Below are 22,536 nucleotides of genomic sequence, written 5' to 3'. Positions count from 1 at the left end.
GCGCTCCACGAGTTGAGACCCATCCCTTTCCTCTGTTCCACAGAGTTGAGACCATCCTTCCCCCTGCTCCACAGAGTTGACACCCATCCTTTTCCTCTGCTTCACAGAGTTGAGACCCATCCTTCCCTCTGCTCCACAGAGTTGAGACCCATCCGTTCCTCTGCTTCACAGAGTTGAGACCATCCTTTCCCTCTGCTCCACAGAGTTGAGACCCATCCTTTCTTGTTTAACTTGGGTCAAACGCGTCGGGAAGCCTTCCCACAAGCTTCCCACAATAGTTAGGTGATTTGGCCCATTCCTCCTGACAGAGCTGGTGTAACTGAGTCAGGATTGTAGGCCTCCTTGCGCTTTTCAGTTCTTCAGTTCTGCACCCGCTTTTTCAGTTCTACAAATGGTTCTATGGGCTTAAGTTCCAGGGCTTTTGTGAGTTGATGGTCATTATGGCCAAACAGTTCTATTTTTGTTTCATCAGACCAGAGGACATTTCTCCAAAGAGTACGATCTTTGTCCCCATGTGCAGTTGCAAACCGTAGTCTGGCTTTTTATGGCGGTTTTGGAGCATTGGATTCTTCCTTGTTGAGCAGCCTTTCAGGTTATGTCGATATAGGACTTGTTTTACTGTGGATATAGATACTTTTGTACCTGTTTCCTCCAGCATCTTCACAAGTTCCTTTGCTGTTGTTCTGGGATTGTTTTGCACTTTTTGCACCAAAGTACGTTCATCTCTAGGAGACAGAACGCATCTCCTTCCTGAGCAGTATGACGGCTGCGTGGTCCCATGGTGTTTATACTTGCGTACTCTTGTTTGTACAGATGAACATGGTACCTTCAGGAGTTTGGAAATTGCTCCCAAGGATGAACCAGACTTGTGGAGGTCTACAATTCTTTTTCTGAGGTCTTGGCTGATTTCTTTTGATTTTCCCATGATGTCAAGCAAAGAGGCACTGAGTTTGAAGGTAGGCCTTGAAATGCATCCACAGGTACACGTCCGATTGACTCAAATTATATCAATTAGCCTATCAGAAGATTCCAAAGCCATGACATCATTTTCTGGAATTTTCCAAGCTGTTTAAAGGCACAGTCAACTTAGTGTATGTACATTTCTGACCCACTGGAATTGTGATACAGAGAATTATAAGTGAAATAATCTGTCTGTTAACAATTGTTGGGAAAATGACTAGTGTCATGCACAAAGTAGATGTCCTAACCGACTTGCCAAAACTATAGTTTGTTAACAAGAMATTTGTGGAGTGGTTGAAAAATTTGTTTTCAACCTAAGTATATGTAAACTTCCTWCTTCAACTGTAGGTCCTGGATGGCAGGAAGCTTGGCCCCAGTGATGTACTGGGCCGTACACACTACCCTGTGTAGCGCCTTACGGTCGGATGCCGAGCAGTTGCCATACCAGGCGGTGATGCAACCTGTCAGGATGCTGTCGATGGTACAGCTTTTTGAGGCTCTAGGGACCCATGCCAAATCTTTTCAGTGTCCCGGGGGAAAATGTGTTGTCGTGCCCTCTTCACGATTGTCTTGGTAGGTTTGGACCATGATARTTTGCTTGGACACGCAGCAATGGGTGAACAGGGAGTACAGGAGGGGACTAAGCATGCACCTCTGAKGGGCCCCTGTGTTGAGGATCAGCATGGCAGATGTGTTGTTGCCTAACCTTACCACCTGGGGGCGGCCCATCAGGAAGCCCAGGATCCAGTTGCAGAGGGAGGTGTTTAGTCCCAGGGTCCTTAGCATAGTGATGAGCTTTGTGGGCACTATGGTGTTGAACACTGAGCTGTAGTCAATGAACAGCATTCTCACATAGGTGTTCCTTTTGTCCAGGTAGGAAAGGGCAGTGTGGAGTACGATTGAGATTGTGTCATCTGTGGATCTGTTGGGGCGGTATGCGAATTGGAGTGGGTCTAGAGTTTCCGGGATGATGGTGAGCCATGACCAGCCTTTCAAAGCACTTCTTAGCTACCGATGTGGGTGCTATCTTAGTCCTGTATTGACACTTTGCCTGTTTGATGGTTCGTTTGAGGGCATAGTGGGATTTCTTATAAGCGTCAGGATTAGTGTTCCGCTCCTTGAAAGTTGCAGTTCTAGCCTTTAGCTCTGTGTGGATTTTGCCTGTAATCCATGGCTTCTGGTTTGGAAATATAGGTACGGTCATTGTGGGGATGACGTCGTCAATGTACTTATTGATGAAGCCAGTGACTGAGGTGGTATACTCCCTAATGTCTTTGGATGAATCCCGGAACGTATTTCAGTCTGTGCTAGCAAAACAGTCCTGCTGCTTAGCATCTGCATCATCTGTCCATTTCCGTATTGAGCAAGTCACTGGTACTTCCTGCTTTAGTATTTGCTTGTAGGCAGGAATCAGGAGGATAGAATTATGGTCAGATTTGCCAAATGGAGGGCGAGGGAGAGTCTATGTGTGTGGAGTAAAGGTGGTCTAGATTTTTTCCCCCTCTGGTTGCACGTGACATGCTGGTAGAAATGAGGTAAAACGGATTTAAGTTTGCCTGTATTAAAGTCCCCGGCCACTAGGAGCGCCGCTTCTGAATGAGTATTTTCTTGTTTGCTTATGGCCTTATACAGCTTGTTGAATGCGGTCTTAGTACCAGCATCGGTTTGTAGTGATAAATAGACAGCTCAAAAAAATATAGATGAAAACTCTCTTGGTAGATTGTGTGGTCTACAGCTTACCATGAGGTACTCTTCCTTAGGCGAGCAATACCTTGAGACTTCCTTAATATTAGACATCGTGCACTAGCTGTTATTGATAAATAGACACACACCCCCACCCCTTGTTTTACCAGGCGGAGCTGTTCTGTCCTGCCGATGCACTGAAAACCCAGCCAGTTGTATATTATCTGATTCTTCGTTCAGCCACGACTCGGTGAAACATATGATATTACAGTTTTTAATATCCCGTTGGTAGGATAATACCCTACATTACTCATCTCATATGTATATGTATATACTTCTCTATATCATTACTGCATCTTGCCATCTTTATGTAATACATGTATCACTAGCCACTTTAAATCTATGCCACTTTATGTTTATATACCCTACATATTATCTCATATAATACTGTACTCTATACCATCTACTGCATTCTGCTATGCCGTTCTGTACCATCACTCATTCATATATCTTTAATTACATATTTTTATCCTCTTTTACCACTTGTGTGTATAAGGTAGTAGTTGTGGAATTGTTAGGTTAGATTACTTGTTGGTTATTACTGCATTGTCGGAACTAGAAGCACAATCATTTCGCTACACTCGCATTAACATCTGCTAACCATGTGTATGTGACAAATAAAATTAGATTTGATTTTGAACCTCCATCCCATATATTTCCATCTTGTCTTCATTGAAGAAAAAATCTTTGTCCAGTTCGAGATAAGTAATCGCTGTTCTGATATCCAGAAGCTCTTTTCGGTCATAAGAGATGGTAGCAGCAACATTATGTATAAACTAAGTTACGAACAATGTGAAAAAACACACACAATAGCACATTTGGTAAGGAGCTCGTAAAACGGCAGCCATCCCCTCCAGCGGCATTATCACTTCCGGCACCATTTTCTTGTTTTTTAAATTTATGGATCACCAGAGGCACTCGGACATCATTAACAAACGAAGCAGTGTTAAATTAATTAAATTAAATTGAATTTGTGTTTGTGAGTCCGCCAAATCAGCGGCAGTAGGGATGACCAGGGATGTTCTCTTGATATGTGTGAATTGGACCAGTTTCCTGTCCTTCTAAGCAGTCAAAATGTAATGAGTACTTTTGGGTGTCGGGGAAAATTTACGGTGAAGTAAAAGTTGTCAAAAATATAAATAGTAAAGGGCAGTTACCCCCAAAAACTTCTTAAGTAGTACTTTAAAGTATTTTTTACTTATGTACGGTACACCACTGCTGTGCTCATACATTTTATTTTTTCTGGCAGTACTTTTAAATACTATTACTGACCAAGTATGAATTATGCACTCTGATGGTTGAATGAAACAGTGTTTGTAAATGACAAATGATGAATAATATTAAAGSACTTCAAAGGTAGATTCTGTTATTGAGAGGTTTATTAAGTTTCCCCAGAAATCATATTCTGAAGCTGTCAATCACTATACATGACGTTGCCAAGATTGTAAACTTCCAAGTACCATTTTTTCAGGTTTTATTCCCATTTATCAACCGTTATGAGAGAGTTGAATTATACATACATACTTGCCTTATCTGACCCGAATATTGGCTTATTTGTATTGGGTCTCTGTAATTACATTGCAGTACACCACTACTGATGACTGATACAAAGTCAAAGGAGAGAGGATTGGGGGACAGTAGTAATTGCAGGAATAGAAAAACATATTTATTCTTATGCAACAGTCTAACTTAATTTGTAAGTCGCTCTGGATAAGAGCGTCTGCTAAATGACTTAAATGTAATGTAAATGTAATCAGTTCTGAGAGGTTAAGAGGGTCAACATAGATAAACCTGTTTGTATTGATAATTGTTTTCCTAGAATTCAGTCATATGAAACTAAAATGTAATGTTTGAGCTGTATGGTGGGTGGGGTCTCTAGATCTGTCCAATTAACCTTGACAATTAGATGGATGGCATACATAGCTATACCTTTAATAATTGTTATACCTGGTATCAACCAGACTGACAACATAGTGATCATTTATTGACTCCTACGACCTACACTAGACTGTTACAACCATGACTAATTGAATCTGTGCAAAGAATATTCATGCATTTATTCATTCATCCGAGTAGTAACAACACTGCCATCAAGTGGAGTCTTGCAAAATGGCAGGGATYGAAAGATTTCATATGAACTCGCAAATTGACAGATCTAGAATCAGTTTACCTTTCCAGAAACAATTAGGAAACGACGCAAGATCTGACCTTAGATCGGTTTGTAGGGTCAATCATCCTCCCCCACATTGTGCCCTTGATTTTGGGGTGCCTTGAAGAATATTTGCTTGACATACATTTTTTCTCATCAGCAAAGACCCCAACCAATGAATCAATCACAAATGTCCCTTTGACGTCAAATCAGTCACGTGGATTTGCTCATCAGTGCGCACGTGGCTGTTTTACAGTTAGCTAGCTACTTTCTGTCATCAGAATTCTCATAGAAGGTAAAGTTGTTAAACTAGCTAGCTATATAGTCTCCGATCCAATTGCACTTCGAATACATGTTTTGTTAATATTTGATCAGTCTTATATCAGATGTTATATTAGGTAATGTACCCATTTTGATGATAACAAAGTGATGTGATCCAAGCTAACATATTAAGCTAGGTATCTAGGTAGGTAACATTAGCTAGCTAGCTAGGTTAGGTAGCAACTGAGTTAACGCATGGTAGCAGAATCCTGTAATTTACATGTCAGACCAAATTTTACTAGCCACAGTATCCAGACCAGAGATGTGGCTTTGACATGTGAGAAAGAAAATAAGGTTGATTTGTGAAGGTTAGTTAGCTACCTAGCTAACAAGCCTGTCTGTAGTCGGAAACTTSACATCTTAAAACAGAACAGAAACTTTGTTATCCATCTTTTTTTCTTCTGTGATTTCATTAGGGAGAATTTTTGCCTCTGTGCTAACCCTCTTGGAAAGACAAATGGAGAACAAAGTTTCAGGTCTGTTTCTACAGAAAATAACATAATTCGGTTGAAAGAAACAGCTCTGCAGGGTAAAACTTAACTTTAACAAATTGTTGTCTATTGGTGTTTTTCAAATTGTGATGTGTCTGATACATTGGGAAGATACAAATCACTGAACTATATGCTTGTTCTGAAGACAATTTTAAGGTATTGTTTGACTTTAGTGACTAATAATGCAGACATCTCTTTTGCTTGTATTTTTGACTAGGGTTTCTGATATGGACAGCAACAACAGAGAGAAGGTGAAGTTTGACTGGCTACGGTCAACACTCGGCTCGCCTACAAAGTTCCACAAGAGCAATGGTGGCGCACCCAAGCCCACCCGCTGGAGTGTGTCGCCCAGTGAGGTTTTGAATGCCTCTGATCTGAACGTGTCGGCTGGCCTGGGAGAGCTGGAGGACATCTGCCTAGACACACCCAAGAGAAAGGTCACCGCGCCAGACGAACCCAGCGGGAGCAACCTCTTCACAGGGAAAATCAAGGGGCTCAGGAATCTCTCCAGAAAATGTCTGAAAGATTTCACTCCCTCCGAGTCCAAGGTAAATCATGACTGTGGACTCTGCTAAGCAATTCAATGCACGGACCATTGCTCTGTTCTCCCAAATGTCATCTTTCTTTGCCTSCTCTTCTAAATGAATTCAGATGGCCAGTGTTACATGTCATTTACTGGTGTTGCTTCCATTGGATATATCTATGTCCAATTTTTTTTTTCCTTAGGCGGTACTCAAGGACACAACATCCCAGTCAGAAAGCCGTGTCTCCTCACCTACACCTTCAGCCTGTGGCCTGAAGAGGAAAGACCGGACCCCACAGGAGGGGTCGAAGGCAATTTACCTGAAGGCTTTGACCGCCGCTATCAGGGGAGGAGGAGAGAAGCGGTCCCTGGCCAAAGCAACTGCCGAGAAAAGCCCTTCTTTCGCCAAGAAGTCCACAAAAAAGAACCAGTCTTTGGACACAGTCAATGACGACATGCCCAGTTTGGAACCAGACGACTGCACGGCTCTTGACTTGGACTGCTGCTCAGCCCAGTCAGAGAGCGAGTCAGAGGACATGGCTCCCCTCGAGGGCGGAGACTACTATTCCCGCCCAATGGTGTTTGAGGAAACRGGGACACAGGATGAGAACACTGGTCTCAAAAAAGACACAAGGGTGAGTCACAGGAAAGAAGGTTCCAAAGGTTGGTTAGCAGGGATTTACATGTGTAGTATGGATAATTGGTTGGGGGCGGTTCAATTAAGATAAATATTTTGTTCCTGAACCTATATTATTATTCAACAGAGATATCTCTCTATTCTCYCCTTTTCCATCTCAGAGTGTGGTGCTGAAAAGGGATGACTCCCCTGATTGGTCAGATGTTGAGGACCCTGTGGTGGTGGAGACCTTCTCCCAGGAGGAGTCTCCATCGCATTCCACTGCCAAGGTGGAGCCCAAGAGAGAGGTCAGCAGCAGTGACTCCTCCTTACCTGCTCTGGACTACATTCCTAACTCTCTACTTTACTTCACGAAGCCTCAAACATACCACCCAGACACCTGGAAACTCAACTTTCCTGCTGTGAATGCTCAGAGTGGTAGTATTACAGCACCCTCTCTCACCTCCCCCTCTACAAACAGACTGAATGGTGTTGTTCAGTCACCCAGTGAGAGCCCAGCTCAGCCCTTCCCTCAGTCATGGAGGACGGTGTTCATTTCCTCCAAGCAAATCCCCCCAGAGAAGCCAAACAGTGCACAGCCGCCTGCCCCCGGGACACCCAGGACTGGCATGGGGGGCATCGGTGCCCCGCGCTCCCCCAGCAGTGTCTCCTCCTCCCCGGACCCCTTTGCTCTGTGGGAGCCTGCTATTCGCTCCAGCAACACTTCGCCTGCTACACACAAAATCCACCCCCTGTTCTCCAGCCCCTGTGAACAGACCTTCCGAAGGTACTCTGACGGAGGCCCCTCCTTTCCCTCTTCCTCCCCCTCCAGGTGCTATGACAACAGCACCAACACCAGGAGAATGTCAGTGGGGGTGGAGCCTATCTGGGCATGCGACCCCTCCCAGCGGAGGGCGAGCCAACATGGCTTCGTGGACACCCACTGCCACCTGGACATGCTGTGGGGCAAGCTGGGCTTCCGGGGCACCTTTGCCCGCTTCCGCAGCCTGCACCAGAGCAGCTTCCCGACTGATTTTCACGGCTGCATCGCTGACTTCTGCAACCCTCGGATCATGGTGCGGGAAGCGCTGTGGGAGGGCCTGCTGGCGGAGGAGCTGGTCTGGGGGGCGTTCGGGTGCCACCCCCACTTCGCCAAGGAGTACTCTGAGGTCCACGAGCGTAGCATTCTAATGGCCATGCGACACCCTAAAGCTATAGCCTTTGGCGAGATTGGCCTGGACTACTCCCACAAGAACTCCACCAACACATCCAGGCAGAAAGAGGTATGGTCAGAGCTTAATTTTCTCCCTCTCATTCAACTGATCCATTTGAAGTAGTTAATAAGCTGCTGCTTGGTGGAGGTAGTGATGGTGTTGAGTGTTTGGCGCCCCCTGTAGGTGTTTGAACGTCAGCTGAAACTGGCTGTGGCTATGAACAAGCCTCTGGTGATCCACTGCAGGGACGCAGACGATGACCTGCTGCTCATCATGAAGAAGTGTGTGCCCCAGGACTACAAAATCCACAGGTCAGTGTCTGCATGTGTGTGTGACTGTGATACTGTTCATGGGGAATTCCACAGTAACAGAATTACAATTTGACTGTTTTTTGTTTCACTTTTAAAATGTGTGCCGAACAAAAACCATTGATTTCAAAGTTTAACAATCCATACAACTCTATAGACGGGTTAGCATCAGGAAAACGATGCGCACGCTTCAATGGGGCAGAAGCCTGTGTAGTGATTCTGGATGGCCAGATGGCTATCAACAATGACAAGAAGCTGCCATGTGGGGAATTGTAGGTTTCTTGTTCTTGATACCATGTCTTGTTTTGACGGATGTCATGTCTATGCTAATATGGCAAAACAATTTGCTAGCTAGATGAGCAAGAACTAGCAATGTATTTGAGAAGTGCTCATTCCGCAAATGTATGTTTTCAATAAACATTGGAGACTAACGATAGTTTACATGTTGTCAACGGTCTAAGTCAACCTCGTCTGTTTTGCCCCATAGTTGCGTACACGTCGGTTTTGTTGCTAAACAACCAACCCGTCTATACACAAGGACTACTTTGAACAACTTCCACAGAAAAAATTACAAAAACAAGTTTAGTGGAAGAACTGTGCAGATGATAACTTTGCTMACAGAATTATGGTAAAATCTCCTTCAGTGTTTTTATGCGACCACCTTTTCCAAAAACTGAAATATCTGCTTTGTTTTTTAACTACAGTAAGTGAAATGGATTTACATCATAGGTCCCTGATCTGTACTACACAGAAATGCATATGAATGTCATTCTCCATGTTTCACAAGTTTGGATATTGCAGCACAGTAGAGTAAGAGTGCAGTACAATATAGCACAGTAGAGTGGATTACAGTATAATTTAGTACATTACAATATACTGTACTCTACTTTTCTTTACTGTATTGTACTAATGTATTGGACTGTGCTCTCACTGTACTATGCTGTCCAAACTTGTGAAACATATCTATGATAGGTTCAGATTTGGTCCGGTCCATCTGTGGACGTTAACATTAACGTCAGGGTGGACTGACCAAATTTCAACTACTTTTCGACGTCAATGGACGACCGGTGTCGGTCGGTCAGTGCTCAGTGGGTGAGGACGCTGGTAACAGTAAATGGAAAAAGAGGGGGCTCATGGGTAGGTGTCGGTAAGAGCTGAGGGTAGGTGACATTAACTGGAGAGGAAGTGGTTGTCAAGACAGACTGTTTTAACACTTGGTTTAACACAAAGCAGCCACAAACCAAACCGTTTTGAGCTGAACACAACAGTATGCCAGTGGAAGGGAAAACAGTAGCAGGTGACACAACTTGTGGTTTGTGGCTGCTACGATTTCCCATTGTAGCCAATTCAGTATCTGTAATTCCATTACTGTTTTGGTAATTCTGTTACTAATTTTGTAACAGAATGACGAGTTTTAATCACGTAATAATTCATAAGAGAATTTGATATCAGTAAATCACTAACTAATTGGTAGGTCTACCATTACTTGTTATAAGTCTGTGAACTTTCATTATCTTCCCTCATGAGGGAGAGAAATAAAATATCTTAAAGGGATTCTCCATTACTTTTGTATTCTTTTTAGCGAGTAGTTCTGAAAGTAGCACCCACGAGCCAAAAGTGGTCCCTGAAAAAAATCATATGTGAACCATGTCATTGCTCTCTTTCTTGCTCTACTGTGTGTGATTCTTGCTAGCTGTCACTCAAATGGCGAGGGGCTGAATCTCATTGGCTGGAACTCAAATTGCTAGGGGCTGGTCCACATGGGGGGAAATGTAGGGGAAGTGGTGCAACACAGCTTCCAGAAAAGTCACTTTCAAACTAAGGATTTCGTGGCTAATTGAGGTAAGTCAGTAATACTGCTCATAGATTATGCATGTATGGAACTACACATTGTAACATCCAGCCTAAAGTGGGAGGTAAAAAAAATATATACTTACTAGTCGCCAAAGTACTGGAGCATGTCTTAAAACATATTTTATTTTGTAACAATTACAAGGCACAAGGAATGTTTCTTAAACTTAGACTTACATTTGCCTTTCTTTTCCACAGACACTGTTTCACCAACAGTTACCCGGTGATCGAGCCCTTCCTGAAGGAGTTTCCCAACCTGTGTGTGGGCTTCACGGCTCTCATCACCTACCCTAGTGCATACGAGGCACGTGACGCGATCCGCAAGATCCCCCTCGACCGCATCCTCCTGGAGACAGACGCACCCTATTTCCTGCCCCGACAGGTACACACAAACACCACACGACAACACACATTTGGGAGGGTGGTTCGACGGGCACCGATTCACAAGCTAGGCGTATACAGGTGAAAGTTTAAGGTTGACAGTGCATGTATGTAAATCATTTTTGTTCTCTGTGTACCGGTAGGTTAGTAAAGATGTCTGTAGGTTTGCCCACCCAGGCATGGGTATTCACACCCTGCGTGAGATCAGCCTTCTGAAGGGAGAAAGCATCACCACGGTGCTCACCACGATCCGACGCAACACCACCCAGCTCTACGGCATATGACCACGACGACAGGGAAGGTCACCACGGAGGCCATGACTACCACCCTTGTAGGCATGGAAAGTACAAGGTGTAGCTGTCGTAGTGACCTGACACACACTCGGTCTCCTCAAACATAGGCAGCCTCATGGAGGAGAGAATTGTGTTATCGAAGGTTCACATTAAATAATAATCGTAAAACAATATATAGAATAAATCAACTATGTTTTCCAAACTGGTTTTGTTTGCTGCCTTTGGCATTTAACGTCTTGGTAGTTAACACATTGCAGAAAAATGTATATAAGGTAAGAGGRAAAAAGGATGTAGTTGTGAAGCTTTGTTTTAGCTGGCCCCAAGCCCTTGCATAGTTTTAGGAGTTAAGTCTGAAACAGGCATTAGGAGCATGAAATGCTCAGTTTGAGCTTCACTCTGTTCTAAAAGATCCCAATGGTTTCAGCAACTATGATCTCACCCTGAACATAAGGCTCCATATGCATCGMCTGGAATCCAAATCCTATTTTATTTTTACATATTTTTTTATTMGATTTGACGGAAGCTTTAATTCGTTTAATTTTGGTGTTTGTATTTMTTTTCCTCCTGTCTGCATGTGTTGTTTTGCTGACTTGTGAAATGGTTTGGTTTTGATTTAGTCGATGTAGAAGCCTTCCCTTCCTGGTTCCTTCCTCACTATCAAAGGCTGTTATTTACTCAATTAAAAGCTTATTTTTACTTTCTCCTGATTTGTATGTGAATTGATACATGAGCACTTTGGTCCTTTGAATACAGCTCTTTCTCCAGCGCCCCTCATTAAACTCCTCTCCTATCAAGAACATGGAGTCTGCTGCATTAGGCCAATTTACTCTCAACAGGTAAATACCTCTGAGGGTGCTGGTGTACTCAGTGGTTGGTAATGGTATAACAAGCCTGTTATGTGCAAAGGCATTTTTTTAAAGGTTAATACTTTACTCTTGAAGTTATACCTTAGTTCCACTGGTGTCAATTCAGTCAGTTTTTATGTGTAGTTTGATGGGAAGGAATTGTGTATGCTTCAAGTCTGATACACTAAGGAAAGATGTTAAGTGTGTAAAGGGTTTGCAGGGGGTTGTATAGACTAGAGGGAAACTGAGTAGAATGTCCWTATAGGGCATTGTCTTATACAGATTTCTGTAGTGTTTTGTATGGGGGAACCAGGCTGAACATCTCCGGCGTTAGGGAGAAATAAGGTTGATTTTATTTCCAGATTTAATAGAGACATGAAATGGTTGAGTGGCCTGTCCATTAGCCACTTCCTGTGAGCAGTCAGAGATGGGTTAAGAAAGAGAGTTTAGCTTCAGCATTTCCATTTGAGAATGATTGACAGGAGTACCCAGTGACACATCCAGAGAGACACTATCATCACACCAGATCAAGGTGGAAAAGCGGCTAGGACAATGGGTTCAATGTGTGAATGGTACCTAAGTGCCTCTACTGAACTCAGAGAAACACATGATTTTGAGTTATTCATGGACACACGTCTCCCATGTAACAGTTTTTTGTGTTCTACTTGAGCCTGTTTGTATATAGGTCTGGATATGCGAGTACACTCTTGTAGGAAGGGCAGCCTGGAGGTAGAGGCGAGGCMTTCTAATACAACCTAATAAAACACGTGGCCCACAGCCCACTGCCAGAGGTGCCCTAGTTCCCCAGGTCTGAGTAGCAGCCTCTTCAGCTGAACTGAAACAGATATTAAACAAGACACAAAGAGAGGAGGGTTCTTTCCTTCAATGAATACATGGTCATAATTTAGCATATTTCACAGGGTTATGTCAAGCGTCCTATTCACTGCACTGTGACTGTAATCTGACCAGAACAAATGAGTTATACTTGCAGGAAACAGCTGAGGGGATTTATAAGAATAATTATTTCTGGCAGATTTAGTGAGATCGATGGGCTGTTTCATATTCTCCTGGCGCTCAAATTCAGATTTTTTGCCATTATGAGCCGCAWTCTAAGACAGTCTTTTTACTAGAGAACTCTTTGAAGATAAGGATGAGAGATCTGTTCAAAGACCCAAAATGACCCAGGGAGTAATGAAGCAGTGTTATTTTATTCATCTTTTACAATTCAAATGATGTTCACACAGTAAATCAGGTATAAGACAAATCGAGAAAAGAAAGTTGGAGAACAGGAAATTGGAGGTTCTTTGTATTCCGTGTCTATGCCAAGTTGTGATCATTCTGAAACACAGAAACATGATTTTAAACAATGCTGCTCTGGAACATTTAATGCACTCTGCTGTCTGTCTGATGGTTTAGATTTGACAGATGACTTCTTTGGCTCCAAATATGGTTAATTCCAAATATGTGCTAATGAATTGTTATAGCTACCATCATGAACAGGCAGTGTATCCAGTGGCAACCTGTCATTCAGGGCAGGTGGGGCTTTGAGCAAAAAAATGAATATACACTACTGTTCAAGCAAAAATTTTGTCCATTAAAATAACATCAAATTTATCAGAAATACAGTGTAGACAGTTAATTTTGTAAATGACTTGTAGCTGGAAACGGCAGATTTTTWAAAATGGATATCTACATAGGCGTACATTATCAGCAACCATCTGTGTTCTAATGGCACGTTGCATTAGCTAATCCAAGTTTATCATTTTAAAAGGCTAATTGATCATTAGAAAATCCTTTTGCAATTGTTAGCACAGCTGAAAACTGTTGTTCTGATTAAAGAAGCAATAAAACTGGCCTTCTTTAGACTAGTTGAGTATCTGGAGCATCAGCATTTGTGGGTTCGATTACAGGCTCAAAATGTCCAGAAACAAAGAACTTTCTTCTGAAACTCRTCAGTCTATTCCATGTGAGAAATTTCAACGAAACTGAAGATCTCGGTCAATGCTGTATACTACTCCCTTCACAGAACAGCGCAAACTGACTTTAACCACAAAAGAAAGAGGTGTGGGAGGCCCCGGTGCACAACTGAGCAAGAGGACGAGTACATTACAGTGTCTAGTTTGAGAAACAGATGCCTCACAAGTCCTCAACTGGCAGCTTCATTAAATAATACCYGCAAAACACCAGTCTCAACATCAACAGTGAAGAGGCAACTCTGGGATGCTGGCCTTCTAGGCAGAGTTGCAAAGAAAAAGCCATATCTCAGACTGGCCGATAAAAATAAAAGATTAAGATGTGCAAAAGAACACAGCCACTGGACAATTGTTCTGAATTCTGTTGCTGTACATTWAAAAAATACTGAACAGATAGTTATATTGACTACGTCTGTCTTAGCTCGCTCATTAATGTCTTAATTGAAATTACGGATTACCTCTGATCCGTTCTCTTGTATTATAGTATGTACATCTCAATTGTCAGTAGAAACCACATTTGTTTAAGCAAGTCAGCCATATCAGCTGTTTTTTTTTAAATATGTAGCAAATGAGGCTGAATGAACTGTTTTGCTGACAGACAAGGCTCAGCTGATAACCAGGTGTAGCAGTGGTAAGGTGTTGGGACTCTGCTATTGGGACAGCTTTATGTAGGCCCTAACAGTTTGTGGACACCGTTTGTCACCGTTATAGTGCAATTAATGTCTTGTTTAGTGTTGTGTGTAGTGGCTTTGCTGGTATGCATTAAATAAAAAGTTGAGTTTGCCCCACCAAGATTTACAGGCTAAAATCGCCACTGTCTCTATCCAGCTAGAGTAGTAGTGCTGTATGTAAGTTCAAATGTCATCGCAGGGCACCTGCAGTGGCAGTGTCTCCCAGGATATCCTGCAGGATCTTCTGCAGCACGGCACCATACTCCTGGAACTCCTCCTCACTCATGGTGATGCCCATCTCAAAAGGAGCCTTGATCTGAGAACAGGCAGAGCTGATCAGTATCCAAATTAAACCTAGCCCTTAACATCCCTTGGCATGTTTGGTGGTTTTGAAAGCAACAGATCAGGATAAGCAATATGTTAATAAAGCCATTTTAGACCCTTTTTTAAATTTCACCTTTATTTAACCAGGTAGACTAGTTGAGAACAAGTTCTCATTTACAACTGCGACCTGGCCAAGATAAAGCAAAGCAGTGTGACACAAACAACAACACAGAGTTACACATGGAATAAACAAACGTACAGTCAATAACACAATAGAATTTTWAAAAGAAAGTCTATATACAGTGTGTGCAAACGGCGTGAGGAGGTAAGGCAATAAATAGGCCATAGTAGCAAGTAATAACAATTTAGCAAATTAACACTGGAGTGATAGATGTGCAGATGATGATGTGCAGGTAGAAATACTGGTGTGCAAAAGAGCAGAAAAGTAAATAAAAACAATATGGGGATGAGGTAGGTAGATTGGATGGGCTGTTTACAGATGAGCTATGTACAACTGCAGCGATCGGTTAGCTGCTCAGATAGCTGATGTTTAAAGTTAGTGAGGGAATATATTACGTTTAGTACCTTGAGCGTGGGGGGCGGAGCTGTTGGCCGGGATCGGGGTAGCCAGGAGGAAAGCATGGCCAGCCGTAGAGAAAATGCTTATTGAAATTCTCGATTATCGTGGATTTATTGGTGGTGACAGTGTTACCTAGCACAGTGTTACTTAGCCTCAGTGCAGTGGGCAGCTGGAAGGAGGTGCTCTTGTTCTCCATGGACTTTACAGTGTCCCAAAACTTTTTGGAGTTAGAGCTACAGGATGCACATTTCTGTTTGAAAAAGCTAGCCTTTGCTTTCCTGACGGACTGCGTGTATTGGTTCCTGACTTCCCTATCGCGGGGACAATTCGATGCTATTGCAGTCCGCCACAGGATGTTTTTGTGCTGGTCGAGGGCAGTCAGGTCTGGAGTGAACCAGGGGCTATATCTGTTCCTAGTTCTACATTTTTTGAAAGGGGCTTGCTTATTTAAGATGGTGAGGAAATTACTTTTAAAGAACGACCAGGCATCCTCGACTGACGGGACGAGGTCGATTAGAAAGGCCTGCTCGCAGAAGTGTTTTAGGGAGCGTTTGACAGTGAYGAGGGGTGGTCTTTGACCGCTGTCCCATAGCGGATGCAGGCAATGAGGCAGTGATCGCTGAGATCCTGATTGAAAACAGCATAGGTGTATTTGGAGGGCAATTTAGTCAGGATATTATCTATGAGGGTGCCCATGTTTACGGATTTTGGGTTGCACCTGGTGGGTTCCTTGATCATTTGTGTGAGATTGAGGGCGTCTAGTTTAGATTGTAGGACTGCCGGGGTGTTAAGCATATCCCAGTTTAGGTCAACTAACACAACAAACTCTGAAGATAGATGAGGGGCAATCAATTCACATATGGTGTCCAGGGCACAGCTGGGAGCTGAGGGGGGTCTATAACAGGCGGAAACAGTGAGAGACTTAGGCTGGGTGGATGGTAGGGGCATTGGGTTGATTTGGATTCAGCAGCATTGTTGGATTTGTAGAGCTATTTGTAAGAGGTATATCCATGTGCATCAGCAACCTTCTTTCTGTCACTTACCGTATTGTGTTTGTCTTCCTGGTGAAGGGGACCCTCAAACAGCTCAGCAAAGCTCTCAATGTCTCGCCGACCAACTCGAGGGGGCTTCCCTTTACCCTGCAGGGCCAGGCCACGACAGTGAGTCACACACTACCTTATTCACACATTTACTATAACATTACTCACACGCATTTTACACACAATTCATAAACCTTACTCACAAACACACACGTCTGCTACACCTTACCTGTCTTACCTGTGGTTTCTGGGAGGGGCTGAGGAAGCTGGAGCCTGCACTGACTGACTTGGCCCACAGAGCCAGAGTACACAGCATCAGTATCATGAGACCGGTGTTTCTCTTCAGTAGCATAATGGATGGCTGTTTGCGCTTCGTAGAGAGAACTCACCAAATACAAAGTAACAACATTTTAAAGCACTGTATATTGTGATGCTTTTACCCAAAGCATTCCTATGGCACAATGTGACATATTTTTTACTTGTGTATAAATTAATAGAGATACCCAACCTAAATATAATCTCCTCTGATATCTTATTTATTGAAAACGAATTGTTATACTCACCAGATATACCTTGGACATTGATATGGTTGGACTAGGGCCTCTTTTCACCTTATATACCTATTCTGATGTTTACCTCTGAGACATTTGGAATCCAAACACATATTTGCTTCTATGTTTGCACATTAAAGCAAATACAGTCATGGTTGATGGAACTGGGAATAGATGGATTGTTCAAATGTTTGAATAGATAAAAGAACAAGAATAGCACAGTTGCAACCTGATAACAGAAATGTTCTTGCTGATTATCACCTTTAATCATACTATTATGATGACACCACACTGTCATGTGGGCTTTAGACCCTTTTAGAATGTGTACCCATACCTGAGCAACTGTTTGCTGGTCCATCAACAGAAACATTCTGCATTTCCTGAGTCTACAATAGACATATTCACTGTCCTATGTACTGAAATATGCCAAGAACACATTATCTCAACTTTCAGTTTTTCCGTTCTTTGTCAGCTGTTAATGGGCAGAATGTTGTGCATCATTATAAGCATCGAAATTGTATATTTCTGGTTATAATATATGTATATATATTTTATCTTTAACTCTGCATTGTTGGAAAATAACCATTAAGTAAGCATTTCACTGTTAGTCTACACCTGTTGTTTACGAAGCATGTGACAAATAAAATTTGATTTGATACCTGAGACATAGTAAAATAACAATCTCTGTCTATACTTGGTCTGATATACATATACATATATTACATAACTGCATGTTCAAGAGCCTAAATCCATTATAACCAGAAACGAATTATGTCAACATTGAAAGCATCAATATTTTTTTTAGACTGCCAGTTGCTTACTCCACACCGCTAGGTGGCAGTCCTGAATCTACTTAGCTACTGTACTTTTTGAACCACATGGCTGCTTCCGAGTTGTAGATTGGTTGCCTTCCACTAGCTAGCTGACTTTGAGCTTCTATATCGAAATCTAACAACCATGGATAAAAAGAAAAAGCAATATGCAGTGACTGCTTCATCGTTGACTTGTTTACAATAATTAATATTGTCACATTTTCTGTCAGCAGTGTGAACCATAGCTAGCTGATTAGATAACGCTTGTAACTTATCTAGCCAGCACGCTAACACATAGCAAGCTAGGATACTGTACTGTACTCTTTTTTTTCTGCATCTGGTTGATCTCAAAGCTGAACTCTACAGGAAACAAGAGCAATTCAAACATGAACAATTGGGGCAAGATGCTGGGACTAGTGCCAAATCCCCCAAAAGCAAGGTATGTATTGAACTTTGTACCATACAGATACACGTAAATCAACCTACTTCGCCTCCATAACGTTCATTGGGTTCTTGTCCCTGTGTAGAAACCTAATGTATGGATCAAACAGAATGAGGGTGTTTCAGCTCCGGCACAGAAAGTTGTGGAACAGGTGGCAGAGGAAGAGAACAAGGCAAAGTGAGTACAAACACATTTACTACACCATCGGTGCCTTCTATTAGAGCTCATTGCTGTTTGCCATGTCTCTCTTTGTCCACAGATGCAAACTAGAGGAGAAAGTTAAACTGTATGAGCAGATGACCAAAGGAGACTTTCCTGGTATAGTTTTGTAATTCGTTACACTGGTCATTACATGCTGTCATATTCTGTATGTAAGGTTGACATGTGAAGGCCCTGCATATGCCATTTGTATTTCTCGCATTGGAATTACAGTCCTCTTTTCCATTGTGTCAGATGAGGAGACAGAGGGACTTTTCCTGGTGGATTTCACCCAGAAGATTATTGACAAGAGAGAGAATCATGCCCAATGAGAGAGCGAGAGAGGATAGAGAGAGCTCCTCCCCCAACCCACCCCCTGAGAACACAGGCAAGGAATGGTAATGTCTGCACAGCACATGAAGCCCCAAACTACTGTATATTTCATCTATAGCAGAGGCAGAGTATTGGACTGTAGATGTCATTGAGTGGTCGAGGGTTAGGAATTGAAGAAGCCGTTGTCTGATTCCTCCTTAGGGTGGACGATCTTGGAGATGCATGAAGAAAGACCTACCAGGGTTGAAGAAAATGGACCTAGACTTTCAGGGAAAAGGGTATATTTTACTCTGATCAAACATGGAAGTGAATGTAAGTTTGTTCATAGAAGAAGATGTTAATGACAATACTGTTCTGAGCTTCGTTTTTTAATGTTTGTACACAGACGTGACCTGGCTGAGAAGGACCGACTGTCAGAGGACATGCGTGGAGAGCTGCAGAGGTAAGCCTGGGAGAGGGAGGAGGCCATGAACGGGCCTGTGGGACGAATCCACTACGAGGACATCAGGGAGCAACGTTGGCATGGCACTGGTTTCATAGATACAGTAATCAAACTGAATTTACTGTACTTTTTGAACCAAACCCTGAGAGGTGTGTTCTCTGTGGATTGACTTGTCTCTTCTCTGATCTCTCGCCTCTTCCTCCATCTCTCACACTGCTACTTTTCCTCCCTGTTCTCTCTCTGTCTGTCCATGTCAGAGGCCCGTGAGCTGGGTGTGGGCTACTTTGCATTTTCTCAGGACCAGGAGCAGCGCAGGAAACAGACTCTGGACATGCTCAGACACCAGGTGAGTTACTCTCAGCCTCCGCAACCCCTGAGATTAGGACCTTCTTATATTACTTATCAGTTCAATCAGCAGATTGTTGATGTTAATTCAATTTTTTATTTTGATTAATTATCTCTCCTTTTCTCTCCCTCTCTTTCTCTCAGACGACAGACCAGCGCAGTAAGAGGGAGCAGTTGAAGGAGAAGAGGAAGGCTCTGCTGAACGCTCAGTTGGCCAAGGTGAGGCAAAGGAAGATGAAGACTAAGCTGGACGGAACACAGGACAACCAGGGAGCTGGACACAACCACGGTTAGAGGAACCTCCCACAATAATACAGCATTGGGGACAATGATACCTGATCACGCTAGATTGTATGGCTATGACTGTATACTGCTCTATGTATATACTTTGGACTGTAGTGAATGCTGTTGTAAGTGTTGTCTCTTATATTACTTCCTTCAGAAGAGGATGAAGCCCATGAGGAGGCCCCTGCAGTGAAGAAGTTGGAGGTAGAGATCCAAGAGAGGAGAGACACCAAGTCAGGAGTACCCCACGTCAGAGAGTGGGACAGGGGCAAAGGTAAACACTACTCCTTGTTTCTGGTTGACACGATTGGCATGGATCTTTTTTTTTTTTTTGAATGAATGAATGAATGGTGATCATTGATGAATCACTGCCATCACACTGGCATAACATGTATAACATGGCAAAGTAGAGCAGGAAAGATCCAGGTGTAACCAAGGACTGCTTGCTGTAATCAAGGCCTGTCAGATCATCTCTGGTAATTTCCTCCAGTGAGACACTAAAGAGTTGTATGCTGCCTGGAGGGTTAGATCATTAACTAACTGTCTTCTCTTTTTTCAATATGACAACACTCCTTTCCTAGTGGACTTTTTGGGCGAGTGGACGAGTCGGCGGCAGGATGATAGGGAGTCAGAGTTCACTCCTCCCTCTGTGTACTTCAGCGACGATAAGAGACAGGGCTATGGGAAATGGGCCAAACGGGAGCAGGACAAACCCAAAATGGCCTTCAAGGGGTCAGAGGGGCAGGGTGGAGGGCATAAGGAGCCACCCCAGGCCAAGCCCAAAAGTAGTTATTTACCCCAGCCACAGTCAAGTACCCCTGTACCCTCTCAACCCACAATGCTATTCATTGACTACAGCTCAGCGTTCAACACCATAGTACCCTCAAAACTCATCACTAAGCTAAGGATCCTGGGACTAAATACCTCCCTCTGCAACTGGATTCTGGACTTCCTGACGGGCCGCCCCCAGGTGGTGAGTGCAGGTAGCAACACATCCGCCACGCTGATCCTCAACACTGTAGCTCCACAGGGGTGCGTTCTCTGTCCCCTCCTGTACTCCCTGTTCACCCACGACTTCATGGTCAGGCACGACTCCAACACCATCATTAAGTTTTCAGACGACACAACAGTGGTAGGCCTGATCACAGACAACGACGAGACAGCCTATAGGGAGGAGGTCAGAGACCTGGCCGTGTGGTGCCAGAATAACAACCTATCCCTCAACCTGGCCAAGACTAAGGAGATGATTGTGGACTACAGGAAAAGGAGGACCGAGCATGCCCCCATTCTCATTGACGGGGCTGTAGTGGAGCAGGTTGAGAGCTTCAAGTTCCTCGGTGTCCACATCAACAACAAACTAGAATGGTCCAAACACACCAAGACAGTCGTGAAGAGTGCACGACAAAGCCTATTCCCCCTCAGGAAACTAAGAAGATTTGGCATGGGTCCTGAGATCCTCAAAAAGTTCTACAGCTGCAACATCGAGAGCATCCTGACTGGTTGCATCACTGCCTGGTACGGCAATTGCTTTGCCTCTGACTGCAAGGCACTACAGAGGGTAGTGCGTACGGCCCAGTACATCACTGGGGCTAAGCTGCCTGCCATCCAGGACGTCTACACCAGGCAGTGTCAGAGGAAGGCTCTAAAAATTATCAAAGACCACAGCCACCCCAGTCATAGACTGTTCTCTCTACTACCGCATGGCAAGCGGTACCGGAGTGCCACGTCTAGGACAAAAGGCTTCTCAACAGTTTTTACCCCCAAGCCATAAGACTCCTTCACATGTAATCAAATGGCTACCGGACTGTTTGCATTGCGCTATTAGTTAGAGCCTGTAAGTAAGCATTTCACTGTAAGGTCTACACCTGTTGTATTCAGCGCACGTGACAAATAAACTTTGATTTGATCCCCTGGTCAGCCCCAAAATGCACCTCCAGCCCCTCAGTGACCCACCTCAGTACCCTTTTTAGACTGGTGATCTTGTTCATGTGTGGTGATTGTGTGTTTTGAGTGACAGGACAATACCGAGGATCAGCCACGATGTAATGGCTGTTTTCTGGGTTTGACATTGAGACGTCTCTGGAAGCTTGTCATTATATTCAAACATATGCAATTACCTGTGATCATTTAAAAGGATCTATGGAATATATATTCAGTGTTGGGATATAGCTATAAGTGACGAAGGTTTGACTGAGATGCTCTAGATGGCGCCGTGCCCATTTACCATTGTTTTATGAGCCACCAGACTCCGTGTAGGTGTGTTCAGAATGTGTAATGTTGAGTGCTTTAAACGTTTTTTAATCCTATGGAGTACTCACTGGCCTGGCATGAACTCCTCTGGTCCATTTCATGCGCTTGACAAGGAGGCAGGTGTGTTTGTCCCATCAGGAAGACAGGTCAGGGAAATGACACTGACGTGGAAAATGTTTAGCTTCTTCAAACAGCGAATGAAAGGAAACTTTAATATTTCTGATCATTAGATTGTATTAAATAGTTATTTATGCCATGTGAGTTTATTATTTATATATACATATACACACACACACACACAGAGATAATCACAATCATAAACTTTACCAACAAGGCTCTGTAAGCAAGCAAATGTTTCAATTTTGTACCACTTATTCCATGTTTAAACCGTTTTGAATGCACCTCTGTACTGTAGATTAGTACTGTAGATTAGGTAAAATCACCGCTGTTTTTCCTTTTGCAAATGACTTTTTTCCCCCTCCAACTTTTATATTTTTATATATCTTACCACTAAAAGGCTGTGTAATATGTGCTTACTGCTTACACGTAATTCCTTTAAATTCAGTTTGCCAATATGAATTATGAGGACAATTAT

General features: G+C 43.3%; 3 protein-coding genes across 6 annotated transcripts; 2 read left to right on the top strand and 1 right to left on the bottom strand.

Annotated features, from left to right (window-relative positions):
- Positions 1-5,030: 5,030 nt before the first annotated feature.
- On the top strand, positions 5,031-11,551 carry tatdn2 (TatD DNase domain containing 2). Of its 3 annotated transcripts, none has more exons than XM_023991462.2 (7): positions 5,031-5,147; positions 5,882-6,212; positions 6,391-6,822; positions 6,986-8,086; positions 8,201-8,328; positions 10,375-10,558; positions 10,701-11,551. In XM_023991462.2, the coding sequence occupies exons 2-7, from the start codon at positions 5,892-5,894 to the stop codon at positions 10,839-10,841; spliced, it is 2,307 nt and encodes a 768-aa protein (XP_023847230.1). In that variant the 5' UTR covers positions 5,031-5,147; positions 5,882-5,891; the 3' UTR covers positions 10,842-11,551. The 3 variants fall into 3 exon arrangements, with proteins under 3 accessions (XP_023847230.1, XP_023847239.1, XP_023847248.1); XM_023991471.2 differs by lacking the exon at positions 5,031-5,147 and adding an exon at positions 5,171-5,250; XM_023991480.1 differs by lacking the exon at positions 5,031-5,147 and adding an exon at positions 5,374-5,702.
- A 1,333-nt stretch (positions 11,552-12,884) lies between these two features.
- ghrl (ghrelin/obestatin prepropeptide) lies at positions 12,885-16,699 on the bottom strand. 2 transcript variants are annotated; one of them, XM_023995867.2, is made up of 4 exons: positions 16,513-16,699; positions 16,287-16,382; positions 14,544-14,655; positions 12,885-13,033 (listed from the first exon to the last, which is right to left on the bottom strand). In XM_023995867.2, the coding sequence occupies exons 1-4, from the start codon at positions 16,633-16,635 to the stop codon at positions 13,029-13,031; spliced, it is 336 nt and encodes a 111-aa protein (XP_023851635.1). In that variant the 5' UTR covers positions 16,636-16,699; the 3' UTR covers positions 12,885-13,028. The 2 variants fall into 2 exon arrangements, with proteins under 2 accessions (XP_023851635.1, XP_023851722.1); XM_023995954.2 differs by having other exon boundaries at positions 16,522-16,699.
- A 1,092-nt stretch (positions 16,700-17,791) lies between these two features.
- Positions 17,792-22,197, top strand: ccdc174 (coiled-coil domain containing 174). Its single transcript, XM_070442884.1, is given in 13 exon segments — positions 17,792-17,818; positions 17,945-18,085; positions 18,174-18,265; positions 18,348-18,406; positions 18,542-18,623; positions 18,625-18,667; positions 18,670-18,684; positions 18,821-18,897; positions 19,005-19,135; positions 19,319-19,407; positions 19,551-19,695; positions 19,849-19,965; positions 20,273-22,197. Coding segments are annotated over 13 exon segments (2,208 nt in total). The 3' UTR covers positions 21,463-22,197.
- Positions 22,198-22,536: the final 339 nt, after the last annotated feature.

Source organism: Salvelinus sp. IW2-2015, linkage group LG1 (assembly GCF_002910315.2).
Source record: "Salvelinus sp. IW2-2015 linkage group LG1, ASM291031v2, whole genome shotgun sequence".
NCBI lineage: Eukaryota > Metazoa > Chordata > Actinopteri > Salmoniformes > Salmonidae > Salvelinus > Salvelinus sp. IW2-2015.
The sequence above is the reverse complement of the archived record's forward strand: the minus strand, read 5'-3'. Positions and strand labels throughout refer to the sequence as shown.